Source organism: Theileria equi (assembly GCF_000342415.1).
Source record: "Theileria equi strain WA chromosome 2 map unlocalized gcontig_1105316255037, whole genome shotgun sequence".
Classification (NCBI taxonomy): Eukaryota; Apicomplexa; class Aconoidasida; order Piroplasmida; family Theileriidae; genus Theileria; species Theileria equi.
The window spans coordinates 1,042,757-1,057,960 of record NW_004668230.1 but is presented as its reverse complement, the minus strand read 5'-3'; the positions used below and the strand labels follow the sequence as shown (position 1 = coordinate 1,057,960).

General features: G+C 40.7%; 7 protein-coding genes across 7 annotated transcripts, besides 1 other annotated feature; 2 read left to right on the top strand and 5 right to left on the bottom strand.

Annotated features, from left to right (window-relative positions):
• Positions 1–389: 389 nt before the first annotated feature.
• BEWA_039470 (DEAD box ATP-dependent RNA helicase family member protein) lies at positions 390–2,635 on the top strand (the record flags this gene model as incomplete). Its single annotated transcript, XM_004833304.1, has 7 exons — positions 390–929; positions 963–1,065; positions 1,100–1,432; positions 1,468–1,580; positions 1,615–2,205; positions 2,238–2,338; positions 2,374–2,635. The coding sequence occupies exons 1-7, from the start codon at positions 486–488 to the stop codon at positions 2,633–2,635; spliced, it is 1,947 nt and encodes a 648-aa protein (XP_004833361.1). The 5' UTR covers positions 390–485.
• BEWA_039460 (conserved hypothetical protein) lies at positions 2,443–3,572 on the bottom strand. The gene is made up of 2 exons (XM_004833303.1): positions 2,770–3,572; positions 2,443–2,736 (listed from the first exon to the last, which is right to left on the bottom strand). Exons 1-2 carry the CDS (start codon positions 3,550–3,552, stop codon positions 2,638–2,640), a joined length of 882 nt encoding a protein of 293 aa, XP_004833360.1. The 5' UTR covers positions 3,553–3,572; the 3' UTR covers positions 2,443–2,637.
• Positions 3,573–3,591: 19 nt separating this feature from the next.
• BEWA_039450 (phosphatidylinositol 4-kinase family protein) lies at positions 3,592–6,488 on the bottom strand (the record flags this gene model as incomplete). The annotated part of the gene is made up of 3 exons (XM_004833302.1): positions 3,592–5,588; positions 5,623–5,753; positions 5,788–6,488. 3 exons carry the CDS (start codon positions 6,486–6,488, stop codon positions 3,592–3,594), a joined length of 2,829 nt encoding a protein of 942 aa, XP_004833359.1.
• A 1,029-nt stretch (positions 6,489–7,517) lies between these two features.
• On the bottom strand, positions 7,518–9,654 carry BEWA_039440 (signal peptide containing protein; the record flags this gene model as incomplete). Its single annotated transcript, XM_004833301.1, has 9 exons — positions 7,518–7,665; positions 7,701–7,742; positions 7,777–8,066; positions 8,101–8,157; positions 8,193–8,495; positions 8,528–8,581; positions 8,615–8,689; positions 8,724–9,292; positions 9,330–9,654. The coding sequence occupies 9 exons, from the start codon at positions 9,652–9,654 to the stop codon at positions 7,518–7,520; spliced, it is 1,863 nt and encodes a 620-aa protein (XP_004833358.1).
• Positions 9,655–9,704: 50 nt separating this feature from the next.
• BEWA_039430 (conserved hypothetical protein) lies at positions 9,705–11,081 on the bottom strand (the record flags this gene model as incomplete). The annotated part of the gene is made up of 1 exon (XM_004833300.1): positions 9,705–11,081. The coding sequence occupies exon 1, from the start codon at positions 10,851–10,853 to the stop codon at positions 9,705–9,707; it is 1,149 nt and encodes a 382-aa protein (XP_004833357.1). The 5' UTR covers positions 10,854–11,081.
• Positions 11,082–11,100: 19 nt separating this feature from the next.
• Positions 11,101–12,370, bottom strand: BEWA_039420 (conserved hypothetical protein; the record flags this gene model as incomplete). The annotated part of the gene is made up of 5 exons (XM_004833299.1): positions 11,101–11,152; positions 11,187–11,312; positions 11,347–11,412; positions 11,448–11,919; positions 12,085–12,370. The coding sequence occupies 5 exons, from the start codon at positions 12,368–12,370 to the stop codon at positions 11,101–11,103; spliced, it is 1,002 nt and encodes a 333-aa protein (XP_004833356.1).
• A 403-nt stretch (positions 12,371–12,773) lies between these two features.
• On the top strand, positions 12,774–14,932 carry BEWA_039410 (cyclophilin peptidyl-prolyl cis-trans isomerase protein, putative; the record flags this gene model as incomplete). The annotated part of the gene is made up of 9 exons (XM_004833298.1): positions 12,774–12,822; positions 12,861–13,025; positions 13,058–13,174; positions 13,209–13,392; positions 13,428–14,019; positions 14,053–14,204; positions 14,239–14,339; positions 14,374–14,580; positions 14,616–14,932. 9 exons carry the CDS (start codon positions 12,774–12,776, stop codon positions 14,930–14,932), a joined length of 1,884 nt encoding a protein of 627 aa, XP_004833355.1.
• A 121-nt stretch (positions 14,933–15,053) lies between these two features.
• Positions 15,054–15,089: a sequence feature (AT_rich).
• Positions 15,090–15,204: the final 115 nt, after the last annotated feature.

Sequence of the window (15,204 nt, the reverse complement as noted above, 5' to 3'; positions counted from 1 at the left end):
ATAGCCCATTAAAAGGACATACCAAAGTGTTGTGTGAATATGATCCTAACGAATTCCGTGTGATTTCTGGAATATGTCGAGTAGGTATTGTTTTATACTTCAAATACCAAAATATCCCATTAAACATTCATGTAGCCTACAACTAGTCTCAGATGCAGCAAAGTGCCGGTTAGACTCTGCTGATTCGCGTGTATTTACCTACTGAGCTGAGGCGAAAGCTTCGTTGTATGCGCAGCATAGAAGAAAAATGTGCAACCTGAGAATTAGGATTATTTAGGCAAATCCTTTCTAAAATCCAGAAAACCAGGGCGTAAGGTGTCGTATGCAAAAGTTACGGCGCCTAACCTGAGCTCCATTGTAGGGAGTCAACTGCCTCTTATTTTGGGCCCAGTTAGAATTGAGACTCTAGTTCCTTTACATTATCGCCAACTATTTTCGATTTAAACATGTGCCATCTTTGAGTAAATGAAGATCGCCGAGTGACCATGTACCAGTATAGAGGAGGATCGTCACGTTTTAAACTACTAAAATGTCATATTCTCTCACTCTATAGCCGCCATATTGAGGAAGCTAAATGCAAGAGGGAGGATGAACCATTAGGTGATGACATCGTCGACTTTAGCTCGACTTTTGAACAGGATGAGAGTCCAGAGTCCGTCAAACTGGACGAGTCCACAACTTTTGTGGGAGAATTTGATGACCTTGAGGATCTTCTAAGTGATCGTCTGCTTAGGGCTCTGAAATCTGCGGGGTTCACCCAGACTACCTACATCCAGAATGCCTCGATTCCAAAGATACTTGGAGGCTCTCCTACGCTAATTAGAAGCGCCACTGGCTCCGGAAAGACGCTGGCGTTTCTGATACCAGCTATACAGAGGCTAGTTGCACCGACAAACTCAGAGAAGATCACCCGTAAGGATGGCACCAAGGTATTTTATAGTAACTGTTATCCATATGTTTAGGTTTTAATCATCGTACCTACTCGTGAACTTTCGTTACAAACTGCTACTGTAGCTGAGAATGTCTCCAAGCCATTTCCATGGATAGTCGTATCGTCCATTATTGGTTTGTTTTACCTCATCCTTTCACTGGTATGCAGGAGGAGACAGTAGGAAATCAGAAAAGGCAAGAATTAGAAAGGGAATTACTCTCCTTGTTGGAACTCCAGGTAGAATTTTGGATCATTGCGAACATACTGCTGCCTTTAACGTTTCCAGCCTTGAGTTGTTTGTCTTGGATGAAGCGGATAGGCTGCTAGATATGGGCTTTGAATCAAAAATTAAGAACATTTTTGGCTTCCTCAGAGAATCTAGAAGTCAAACAAGTAAACCGGTTCAAACAGTATTAACATCCGCAACATTGACTGATGGTGTAATGAAGTTGGCAAACTTCTGCTTCATTGGGAAACCAGTAATGATTGGAATGCAGGATGGTTAGTTTATTGCTCCATGAAGTCATAAGATACAGAAATTATGAAATTACCGCCAAACCTTGTCCACGAGTATGTCCTTACGGATTGCAAAAACAAATTTATTTGTCTGGTTGCATTGTTGCTCAAGTATATCGCCAACCAAGAAAAGGTACGTCTATAGGTTTAATCCTTACACCTTTCAGGTGATAATTTTCGTCTCAAACTGCCCGTCTGTAATATACATGAGCCAGCTTTTGAAGCAAATTTCATGGCCAACAAGGAAAGCTCAAGTAAAGCAACAACTGCCAAAGGGAGTGAGGGAACATGAGGATGAAATTTACGAATTTGACGAAGCAAATGTACAAAAGGCTCCAACTCATTCAATCTTCAATATACCCATTTACTCACTTCACGGAAACATGGACCCAAATGACAGGTATATCTTCTATGCTCTTTTACGATCCTTTAGGAATGGTTACACGAGAGACTTTATAAAGTCAAAGTGTGCCATTTTGATTTCTACGGATGTTGCATCAAGGGGTTTGAACTTATCGGAGGTAGACCGCGTAATTCAATACGATCCACCACAGCAGTTGGAGGAATATGTTCATAGATCCGGTAGGACAGCAAGAATTGGGGGAAATGGTAGTGCTCTTTTAATTCTCATGTATCACGAAGCACATTTTGTTGATTCCCTCAGGAAGCTTGGTGTGTCTGTAAAGCAAATTATGGAAGGGTCTGTTTGGTCGTACATTGAACAGACATATTGCCCAAAATCTTTACGCAATTTCAAGGTATATTATCCTCATATGTAAATTGTTTTTAGGGAGACTTTATCGGATTTATGAGAAACAAGTTTGAAGAAATGGTTCAATCTGATTCGGATCTGAAACCATGTGCAGAACGTGCCTTTAGAGCATCTGTACAGTATGTATACGTTTTTAATGTACATTTGTTTTCAGGTCCTACAAGACGTATTCTAGAGATTTGAGGAGGATTTTTGATTTCAAAAAATTACACCTTGGACATTATGCCACGTCATTTTGCATAAGTTCGAAGCCTAGTGAGATTATAAAGCCAAAGCCACGGTCGAGTGTCAAAAGACCAGCCAAGGACAAACAAAATATCGCAAATAAAAGTGCTCGCATATCTCTGACATTTGAGTCAAACGCAGCAGCCCTACAGGCAGTTGAATTCCTCAAGAAGAGGGACGTTGTAATGTAGTATTATGGATATTCTTTTATTAGAGCTAGCCATCGATCATAGGACCATCCACTGATGACGGACTGTGCATTTTCTCCTCTTTTACCCTTATCTTGGGAAGCCTATATCTTGTTACATTATCTCTTTGGGCATACCTGTAACATGATCTGTTTGTCCGGTCCTTCAAAGAGTTCAATATCTCCGCTAGTTGCGAGAAATGTGAGTGAGTAGAGGTTATAGCAAGTGTTGTTGAAGCCATTTACTGGGTCTCTGTCTAGGATAAAGTCCCAGAACCTGACTGGACCATTTAACGTTGATTCCCGCAATGAAGTTTGGATTTCTTCCACGTGTCTCTTCGTTTCCAAATTTTCGTCATATTCGACCATTGTACTCAGCTCCTTCTTGGAGGCGGTTTCAACCACCGTGGTGGTTCTCTTCCTCTTTGTCTGCGATAGAGTCTCATTTGAGATGAGCCCGTTTAGGGGCAGCGTATCCCAGGAGAGAGACGAGAATGACAAGACCTTGGAGGGGAAATACTTTGAGATGCCCACAAAGTCTACGCAATTTGTGATGTCGTTGAGTTGACTGGATCGTAATTCGAGTGTGTTTTGATCCTGCGATGATGAAAGGGCATTTTGCTTCACCGATTTGCCAAATTTTGTGACTAGCACTGCGATAATCTGGTCAAGAAGCTCAAGAATTGTACTTTCGTTGAGTTTTGATGCCTTGTGTTTGATGATGGACGAGAGCTTCACTCCGTGCTCGCAGGCCTTTGTGATTCCTGTCTGTGTAGACACATTACTGATAATATAGGCGTCTTTATCTAGAGCTTCGTTTAGCTGGTCATTATTGACAAAGGAAGAGAGATTTCCATGCGAGAGGTTGTCTATGATGGCTTCAATTTCCTGAAAGGTGAGATTATCGAAAATTTCATCCATATTGAAAGTATATAATGTGCAAAAGGTTAGGATACGACACTACATTATGCCATTGGTTAGACGTTGGAAGTTATCATATTGTACGGCTCTAAAGTTGTTGATGGACGCATAGATCATTTCGTTGATCTTCCTCCTGCATGTTTCTTCCGATAGGTTCAGCATAAATCTGTCCTTGAGGGCTTCTATGGTGTACATTGTCCCAGCAACAAAACATGGCATCTTACTAGCCGACGTCATCATCTCAACCAGCAAGACAATCTGGTCAACGTGCTTCCTCGCCTCCAACAGTCCGTTTATAACGAGTGTCCTAAAGTAGGCAAAGTTATCTGATGACTCCCCGCCAATAACGTCCATGTATTCGTTTGTGAGTTTGAATGAAGTCGCCTCAAAGTTGATGTTACCTGGTGAATTAGTCAGACAGTAACCGTAGTCAATGTGGATGGCGTGTCCCTTGGAGTCCAACATGATGTTTCCATTGTGCTTGTCCTTGACATGTAACAGGTAGGAAACCAGAGAGTAGGCCGCATGGCTCTCTATAAAGTTCTTCCTGGCTTCGTAAATGTTGTCTGCGAATAGTTTCTCAAACACCGTAGCTATCGACTCTGCGTTAAACCTTCTCTTGATTACATCGACGGAGCAGGTGTCGTGCACAAACTCCATGATGCCAGAGCTAGAACCTGTTACCAGAATGTCAATGGGACGCAGCCAAAGTGGCAGTTTTGCCTTCCTGAAAATCTTGGAAAAGAGTCTCAAAATCTGGTGGCCCATGTTCTCCTGGCGTAAATCATCGCCACCCTTGATAACAAAGGCACACAACTGCCAACTCTTTAGGTGTCCATACGGAGATGCCTTGCGAATACGCTCCCTCTTCGTCTCAAAAGTCTCTGGCCATATGACTGCCCTGGTCTCCTCAGGAGTAAGGTCCTTGAGACCACGGTGTTTGGAGCTTGTAGAGTGGGTTCTAGCGTTGAGCATGGTCTTGTTGGTCGTAAAGCTCTGAGTGCATGAGGAACTTCTTCTCAACTCTCCGTCACTTCCATCATCTTTATCGTCCTCATCCTCATTGCCGCCTCCATTACTTGCAATTTCTGATTGCGCACTTTCTTCGTCTCTGGCCAGCACAGCGTCATCGTAGGCTGTCATCTTCTCCGGAGGCAGCATGCCCAGGGCATAGCGGATGCACTCCAGAGGGTCCTTAATTGTTGCGATATGTGTTGGAGTAAGTATTTCATAGTTTAGCAAGTCTTGTACAATGGAGTTAAAGACGTAAAAGTTCTTTGCAGTCAAGCCTTTATCCATCTCCTTGGCAGCCTCCACGTCTTCATCCAAGTTGGCAAATTCAATGTAAAAGACAAAAGGAGCTCTCTTTCTGGAGAAGAAAACCTTGATTTCATTTTCGACTATGCGAAGCATCTGGAACGCCGTCTTGTCATTCAGGTGACTTATGGACTTTAGCGGGATAGAGAGTCCAGTGTAGGAAAAGCTCTCTTCATAGGCTGCAACAGTACATCTACGCAGTAACATCCATTCATTCAAAGCACTGGCAAAGACCCTCAAAAGGGGTTCTCTGGCATCTCTCTTCGGCTCGGTTGTAAGCAACATTGACACCTCCATACTCAGACTCACAAAGTTGTTGAGCAGGTTAAAGTAGTTGAGACGTCTTTGCTTCATCATCAGCCGTTGCAACTCCAGGAACACATCATCATTGCAGTCAAAGAGAGGATGTGTTTCCAGATTCAGGGGATTACCAAGTCTAGTGTGCACACCCTTCAGTTTAACCTTGGAGTTCGGACAAGATAGAGTGAATGTGTTGTGAACCAGAGAATTTGGCATTTGAGGAACCAGTAGTGAGTTCACATCGGTGTATACGTCTCTGTTCAACGACTTGATAAAGAGTCTTCTGTCCAGTAGATTAGGGGACGCTAACCTTTCAGCATCAGTCTGAGTTCTCACAAAGTTTGACGGTGTTATCAGTTTACAGTTGACCACTGCCATCTCTGTCTCCTGAGTGATCTTTTGGGATAACCGGTCATGTTCTGTACAGACTGTGAAGGCTGAATGGAAACTTACTCGACATTTGATCGTCCAATACAGCCTGGTAAAACCATGATAGCTGCAGAGCAAAGTGCATAGATCCTGAAGCTCTATCGAGCAGGAATCTGTGTAACGAGGACTTTCCGTACTTTGTTATTGCAAGTTGGCTATACAAACTTGTGATTATGCAAGTAAACAAACCATAGTTGGGGCAAATAAAACGATATTTCATCGTTGTTACGCTTAGTGTATAGCATGTTTACGAGATACTCGTGAACACCCGGCTCCTTTTTATGATACAAGTGATACATGTGCATATGCGCATCAAAATAGTCATTTTGGTATAGTTCTAACAAACTTCCGTGATCAACAACCACATCTGTTACATCAATTGGATTCTCACTAGTTCCAACAGGCACTTTTCCCTTTTTCTTGGATCTTGTACTCCCTCCTCCGCTAGATACGCTGGACTGAGAAGACAGGGAATGCTCCAGCTTTGGCGTGGTTTCAACAGCCTCTTCGTTTTCATCTACCGCATTGACAGTACCTAGCCTATGAGGTGTACCATCTTCAGAGAGGTTAGATGTGTGATCCAAATTCTGACCATCTGTGTCGTATGAGAGTTCACCCTTTTCTAACTGATTATCTACAGACTCATTATCGATTGTAAAGCGATTTGTTTCGGAGGTTCCATTTTCAAATGACGAATATTGTGAATTATCTACAGATCGGTCGGATATTACGTCATCCTGCGATTCATGATCAACATTCGAATCTTCAACGATTTCTGTATTCGACAATTCGTGTGAGTCGGACTTATCCGCGTTAATATCGCCTTGCAACTCGGGGCTTGAAGGAGTTTCATCTTCTAGTTTAACGCTCGGGGGATTAGAGTCTGACATTTAAAACAAACAAAACGTTAAAACAAAATCAGATATTATGATGGCATATTGAACAAAAAACTGAGACTAAGGCGGACAAGTAAAACAGGCAGGGCGAGTGTGTATTGATCGAGTGCCCTCAGAATTATCTTTTTGTAGTCTTTCCAGAAATACTGGAATTATATTTGTATCTTTGTTCCATTGAACCAAATTTGAACCCTAAAGTCCCTAGTTTGTGCTGACCACTTTACCATGGTCTCTATCCCGGGCTACTTTGTGTATTCACCAATTCAGACTCCTCTTCCTATATTTCTCACGTATTCAAGCGTCAATATCCGCTTTAGGCCCTTGTTATCCGTCAGATGTTTCTAGGCCATTCATTTGTTCTCCATGGAATTTTCCGCGCGGAAAATTCTCATTGCTCCTGGCAAAGTTCGTCCAGAGTCATATACTAAAAATGAGTGCGAATAGCGTTTACACCAATGACCACGTGTCCATGGCGAATGCACACAGGGAGTACTTTACCCATGGGTCTAACAAGAGGATGAACCCATTCTCCAGGCCAGAGTCTAGTTATGCTACAGATTTGGGCTATTTGGGCATAATAGGAGGCTATCCGGAGTCCAAAAGTCCATTTGCTAGAGGAGCATGCATGTTTGGTGTGGAGCCTCCATACAAGCAAATTTGCCGGAAAGACGATGAGAGGTGAGTTATTATGGCCCTAGCGCCTAGACACTCCAAAGGAGAACATATTACACAGTGGATGATGTTAATTTAGGGGTCCTGACGCAAATAGTCCAGCTGAAGAGGGACGAAACTCCAAGTTTACGGAGCCTCTACAAAGTGATTGCTACGGAAAGTATGGGAATCAGTTAAACATGATAAGTACAGCATATAGACAGTTGGGATATGCAGACCATGTATGAACCAAGTAACGAGACAAAAATTTACAGATAATGGATAAGGTTTGCATCTTGTTCAATAAGCTGGAGACAACAACAGCTTTATACGAAAGGATTGTAGGAAGTAAAAGTGTGCATAGATCTCATTCTAAAGAATCGAATCCTTTGTCCTAATTATAGGGTAAGGTATGACATCCCTGATATTCTGGATACCGGTCATCAACATGACTAGACGATCAAATCCTATTCCGAATCCACCATGCGGTATATTTCCAAATTGACGCAGTTGTATATATCTATAGACAGTGGAGGAAGCGAGTGCATACCAAACCTGTTGTATTCTTTCCCAGAAATGTTCGACTTTTCCATTTTCCTAAGAATATTTTAAAGTGAAAGCTTATGCATACCTTATTAGTACATCGTATGTATCTTCCCTTATAGAACCTCCTGCCAGTTCGTTTGCTATTGGTGCAAGAATATCAAAATTTTGGACGGTTCCATCCGCAGAAGACCTAGTTACAAGTTTAGTGTTGATATGGCAAACGTACTTCATATAAAATGGTTTTATTTCTTCTGGATAATTTATTATGGCAACAATACCATTGAAATGCTTGATTATTGCTCTTTCATGGGCTGCAGATAAGTTTTCTCCCCAGGAGATTTTAGAATGTTCGGAAGTTGAATCCTCATCAACCATCTGAATATTTTTGCAGATTTTATAGAAAGTGTACCTTGTTGAGTAGTTTTACAGCTTCTGTATATTCAAGTATCTCTATGTTTGAAGACACCTAAAAAGTATAAAGTTAGCATGTGAAGTACAAACCATCTTGACGAGAGAATTTCTATAGCCATTGCCATGGGTTTCATCCAAATGATTGACATCATCTGCACATTTTGAAAGTATCCATTCTGAGCATTTTTGAATATACTCTTGGATAAAATGTATAATTCCCTCCAGAGTTATATCAATTGCCTCTGCTTCAAGCATCCAAAACTCAGACAAATGCCTAGGTGTATCAGATCGGTCCGCTCTGAACGCTGGACCAAACTTCCATACATTTCCAAGCGAACAACAAAGAGACTCGAGTTCCAGTTGACCGGAAACACTCAAATATGTCGGATCATCCTATGGAAGTGTAATGGTGATACTATTCAAACCTTTATTTCTTGGCTTTTCTTTGCCTCATCTTCATCATCAGCCACGAATGATACCTATATAAACGTATAAATGATGGTAAATCAAACCTTGAATAGTTCTCCGAGTCCTTCTGAATCCATATTCGTCAACAAGGGTGTAGTTGTGCATATGTACTCCTTCTCCTGAGAACAAATTAGGCGTAAAATAAAGACAAACCTTGAAGAATTTATGTGTGAATTCAATCATTTCTCCACGTATTCTAAAGATTGCAGCAATTGTTTTGTTTCTTGACCTTAAATGAGGGTAATGTCGCAAATGTTCAAAGTAGTAATTTACGGATGGCATAACTGGATTCAAAGTATCAGTGGGACCATTTTGGTATATAGCAGTTTTATGCCCAGAAGATACATCATCGACGTATATATCAACATCAGACGAGGATTTGTCCGAGGGCTTACCTCGCCTCCAGTCAAGAGTTCCGACTACAGAGATTGCATCCCCCTTTTCTAGCGACAAAACGGAGTTAAATTCAGGAATCTTGGTATTCACTACAGCTTGGATGTCTTTAGATGATGATCCATCGTTTATATCAATGAAAAGGATCTCACCACCTTTTACTTTCCTCAAACTCTGGATCCATCCAGTGACTTTAACTAGGCAAGGGACCTTTATAACGCCAGAGGATTGAGTTTCCTCCTGATTTACAGTGTTATTTTGACAATTTAATCCATCTTGCAGTCTATTGTGAGTAAAACTGCTGAGAAGCGATGCGATAGAGACTCTTCCTGTAGACAATTGTATGTATATGGGCATTCCGCAAACCTTCAAGGTCTAATTGTTTATTTTCTTGGATAATCTGTAAATCTGAAGAATCATTTGATGCGATATATGATATGTGTTTGTTAAAAGGTGATCTTCCTGAGTGTATGGATGATATACTCCCACCTTCCTTGCATCCTGGTATAAAAGAGTATATGCTTCTGTGGAATCTTGATGAATATAATGCTTCTCCAGTGTATAACGAGAGAGCTGCGACAATCGACAGAGGAACAGAACTAAAAATAGACAATTGATCACACAGGCCCTGAACCGATAAAAGGATTACTAGAATCACAGAAACTCTGTTACTCTTGATCATGCCATGCATAATATGAACAAATGAATGTGTAAACAAGTAAATTACACCCTACAGGGTTGCTAGAGTGTCCATGTTAGGATGATCGACATTGTACAGACAGAAAATAGGATCATATTGATGAAAGTATCTGAAAACTTGTCCTTTACAACAGATCTGATGAAGAATATTGATGCACCTGATCCTATCAGTGACCCAGAAACGGTTGGAATTACCATCTTGTACGTGTATTTAATGGTAGTTTTGAACTTTAGTGTTGATGAAACAGCCATGACTAACGTTAAAAGATTCGAAGTAGCAGCTACAGAGAGTGGAGGTAATAGTAAAAATTGCAACAGTGGGATTAAGAATATCCCGGCACCTATGCCAATAGTACCAGAGAGTAACCCGCAAAGTACCGCTACCATAATTTTTACTATAATACGCACAATTGCATTTGAGAAAAACTTGCGGATTTGCTGAGAGCACGCTCCAACGGTCTGTTGTACATATTTGACCTCCATTGATTTTCTGATCTTTGCAGAGTAAAATAGACCAACTAATATACATACAACCCTTAAAATGGCGGCAAAATACTTGCATGGGACATTTAAACTGAGGTAATAAACAACCAGCATACCAACTATAATAAAGCATCCTACAATCCTTTGCACGTCTCCATGTATCTCAGAAATATCATACGCTGCAATCGTAGCAACTGATGGCTCCTCTTGCTCTTCAATTATGTTCTCTTGACTTGGAGACTGTGATGGGCATTTCTCGTCTGGTTCAGTTTCCGGAGCCTTTTTCTCCATGTACCTCCTTACCAGTTTACAAACACTGATAGTGGCTGTGATAGAGACGAATGTTGTCAGAAGAATCTTAAGATACTTTTTTGCCATGAAATGTATTGTGACACCAAAGAATGATCCGATAATACACCACGGTATTATGGATATCGCGAGCAAAATGTGTATCCTTGGAGGCGTCTGTCCAGCCTCAGAAGCGTCATTTTTGGCGAAAATGTCATGGAATAGATGATATAAAAGGCCAAGGCTGGAAGAGATAAGCACCGAAAGTTTTGAGAGGTACACCCCGTATGCGATGTCATTGAATATGTACCCTAAAATTGGCACATATAGAATACCTCCGCCGACACCTATGGTGATACAGACGGAGGATATCACAGAAACTGTGATGAAGGTGTACAAGTCGTTTATATCGAGCTCCATCTAAACAACGAAATGTGTACTAAATTTCACCAAGAATCTACGCTTTTTAGCGCCTACACTGAATGTTTTTCCTTAAAATAAACATATGACTGCATAAAATTGGCAATGAAACAGAAACGTAAAAATATATACAATAAAAATACTTTCACGGGGAGAATACACGCACAGCGTGACTTTTTGTACAAAAGAAACAACTAAAAACACATTTCCAGCGGTAATTATTGAAATGGCAAGTCCTGCTCGTGCCCTAAAAGACTCGATCATCGGGTACGAGGTTGTACGAGTAGAGGAGTGTTACCCTGTGAACAGTTGTGGCTTTTTACATGAGCTTACCTCTTTGCCAGAGAGGCTCCGATCTTCCTCCTAGTTTTGCTATTCAAACTGATATTCTTCATGGTAGTCAGACATTTGTCATGAGAATTGATCACGGACTTTATGATCTCGGAAGGTCCGTTGTACCTAAAAATGGAGTCTATGTGTCCATAAAACGTACACGTTGGCTATAGATTTGGCTGTGTCCTTTCCGACTTCAGGTATTTGTAGTAATTGAGTCAACCACCTGTGCATGTCTATGTCGAAAGATGAGCATCTTACGTCTTTTTCATCGGTGGAAGCTCCTCCTTTAGAGATTCATGCGGCTTTGATTTGAAGTTTAGAGCACTTTTTCTGGATAGACAGAGCTCTATCGACGAACAGGAGCTCATGATAAAGCGTGCAAGGTCAATAGCATCGTCGGTCTCCACAGTATCAACATCATAATGAATTAACAAATGACACGTTAACTCATTTAGCATTGAGGTGTGTAGTAAATGGCTATCCTTGACCTTTATTTCACCGTTTTTGTTACGTAGCATATTGCCATGAAGTGCATAGTCTCTCAGACCATGCATGATCAGTATGCATTTTAGATTCGCCTGGAAAGCTTTAAACGGCTCTATTATTGAAATAATGTGACTCTGAAGATCCTTCAATTCGATCCTGTTCAAGTCTTCCTTTGAGACAATAACAAGTAGTGTGGACGCTTTAAAGCATTTTTCATCAGTAAACGACTCGTCATCAGATGTATCTGAGACGTAACTGCATGTCTACAAGTTTATGAGTTTACTATACAAACTCTCACCGGGCTAGACACAGAAAGACAAGGTGATTGGTCGCTAATATCGATTGTTTTAGGTTCTCCCGGGATGTTGAATGTTACTACAGAATATGTAACGAGCTTTCATAGACTTACCCTTTGATTTCCTCATCATCGCCTTGTCCAAATGTGTCTGATAGTTATAGTTTGTTCCCAGCAGGCAGACGTTATCGGAGTGAGCTACAAGGGCAAATAGGTCGTCAGAGAGGAATTCATCTCTGTTATCTCTGTAAACTTCCACATTAGTCTCCATAGAGCCCTTGTGTGACTGTAGCTCTGGGATTATTTCGTCAAACATCTTGAACGACCTTGAGGGCCATATCCCGATCCTTAGCCTCTTGGAGGAGTACTCATCGTCATCTACATTAACACTGATCCTCATGGCGGCAGTGTGTCTTTTATCACTGACTTTTCCGAGAGAAGATAATGAAATCACCAGGGCATACTTGAGGCCAATGTAGCGATAATTTACGTGAAATTACGGCATAAATTGAAGTTAATAAACTAAAGAGAGCCGATTGTGTGAATAAAATGCAAATGTGCGGTGAAATTCCCTCTGGAAATCGACTGAAAGAATCGCCGATGTTGTGCAAAAGTCAGGAGGATTCTCAAGGCCAAATCACTCTATTTTCTCATTATCTTGCCTTTATTGATAAATTCAACAGCTTTTATATCGCAAATTTCCTCGTACGTTGCTTATGGAGGCTTGTATTTCGTGGAATTCCCTTAGTCACAAAATTTGCCATTTATGAGAACATTTTGGTCTTAAAACTCGATTCTAGACAATGAGTAGCAAAGAGGAAGAATATGAATCTTCTAGTGAAGATGAGTATGGTAAGTTATCGTCTGTATAGCCTCAATTCTCTGTTTAGGACCAGCGCCAGCGCCTGTAGTCAAGAGGAAAAAGACCGGTAGGTATACAGACTGTTTCTTTATCCCTTGTACAGTTGAATTCAATGATGATCTCTATTTGAGGCATTTACCGTGCGCCAATTTCTATGAAAAGAGCTATACGCATAAGACATTTATCAAACATGGTTAGTTTTAGAGCTTAATTTAGAGTTTCCAGTCATTGCAAGCCCATCTACTCGTTATATTGCCACTGGAAGTGATGATGGGTCTATAAAATTTTGGTATTATGACAAGGATGGTGTACAATTTGTCAAACATTTGAGCGCCCATACAAGTTTGTTTTATATATAAGATAAAAATTTGCACAGGCTCAATAATACAGATGCGTTCATCTGCTGATGGATTCCATCTGGGATGTATATCATATGATAAAACTTATAAACACATTGATTTCTCATCATTTGATTTGATCAATATCATCAACCTCGGTTTTGTACCTCTCTCGCTCGAATTCGCCACTCCTCATGGAGCTCCTCATCCAATTGTCTTAATGTTTGTTTTCTGAAAAATCTATGTTGATGTTATAGAGCGGAGAATGGCACTCAAAAGATACATGTATTCAAACCGACCCTGGAATCGACAGCGATTAAGACTGTTGAAATAACTACAATGAGTCCGCACATAATGTTATACAATAGCGTTACTGGAGTTTGTCTTTCTGCAAATTCTTCTGGAGACGTTGATATTTTCGATGCGGAAACATTCAAATTTCCCAAAAAAGCAGATTTTGGAATATCGATGAAAAGTGATACAGATTTGTATGAATTCAGAAAGTGTAGCACATATGTTGTCTCAATGTCTCTTTCTCCCAATGCGCAGTTTCTGGCTACATACTGTCATGACGGAATGATTAGGATATTTAGATGCTCTACTATGAAACTATACAGGGTCTATGATGAAACTGTTTCAATGTATTCTGCTGCCCAGACAGATTCTAAACTCTCTGTACTTCATTTTGACCCGGTAGACTTCCCAAAGAGAAGAGCATGTGAAGGTGAAATTGCCAAATCTGGCAAGGACGAGATTGAATATACAAATGTACTCTTTGATGCTTCGTCCAACTACTTGATTTATCCATCAATGCTTGGAATTAAAGTGGTAAATTTGGTTACTAACAAGGTTTGTTGACTGAGCTCTCATACATGATTCCAGCTCGTGCGGGTCATTGGGAAATCGGAGGCATCGTTGAGATACATGAAAATTGCATGTTTGCAAGGCATCTTTAACAAAGTGTTCAAGATATCAAAGTCAAATGAACAGTTGTTGCCACCGGTTTTAATTTCTACTGCATTCCAAAAATCTAGGTTTGTAGCCCGTTTGATTTCTCATTATTTTCAGGATATACATTTTCACAACACGTGATCCAGATGACGAAGAAATGGAAAAAAGAGACGTATATAATGACAAAATTACTCAGGACCAGGAAATTCAACAAATTGGTAAGAAAACTTGTGCATTAAATGGAGCATGCAGACAAAGGCGGTAAATTGGCGCGGGAAGCCACAATCCACACGAGCGTAGGCGATATCCACGTGAAGCTTTTCCTTGATGAATGCAAAAGGACTGTAGAAAACTTCACTGTACATGCGCTAAACGGATACTACAATGGGTGCATATTTCACAGGGTGATTAAGAATTTTATGATCCAGGGAGGTGACCCTAACGGAGACGGAACGGGAGGTATCTTATAAAAGTGAATAATCGTATAAATTCAGGAGAATCGATATGGGGAACTGAGTTTGAGGATGAGATTCACCCATCCCTAAAGCATGACAGAGCCTTTACTCTTTCCATGGCCAACGCTGGTCCAAACACCAACGGATCCCAATTCTTCATCACAACTGTTCCATGCCCATGGTTAGATGGTAAACACACTGTATTTGGACGCGTGACAAGTGGTATGGAGACCGTCCAACTCATTGAGAGGGTGAGCGCCTTAGTGTCAAATAAAGCATGTATGCAGGTTCCAACCAACAGTGACGATAAACCACTTGATGACATTCGAATTTTAAACATTAAGGCAATTCTATAAACTTCTAATTCGTTTAAATCATTTTTCCTATCTCCTCGTTCATGATGCTGTCAGCAGCAAGTGAAGATTAAAATTTTCATCTCGAATTCTCCTGTGAGGATCTGGAAGACACTGTTGACACATTAATTGAATAATTTATTGATTAATTTAATTTTTACAACGTACGTGAAATGGTACCACAGACAGGGCATGCTGATATTCTTTAATTCTTCCGACTAATCTGGAGCAAAGGTTACAATCCAGAGCGTGTCTATTGGCATTTTAGCGTCTTA

Excerpts from the sequence above, each read along its gene's own strand:
- BEWA_039460 (XM_004833303.1), bottom strand. The coding sequence starts at position 3,552 with ATGGATGAAATTTTCGATAATCTCACCTTTCAGGAAATTGAAGCCATC. Across the intron at positions 2,737-2,769 it reads ACAAACAGATCATGTTACAG|GCTTCCCAAGATAAGGGTAA; the intron begins GTATGCCCAAAG and ends AACAAGATATAG.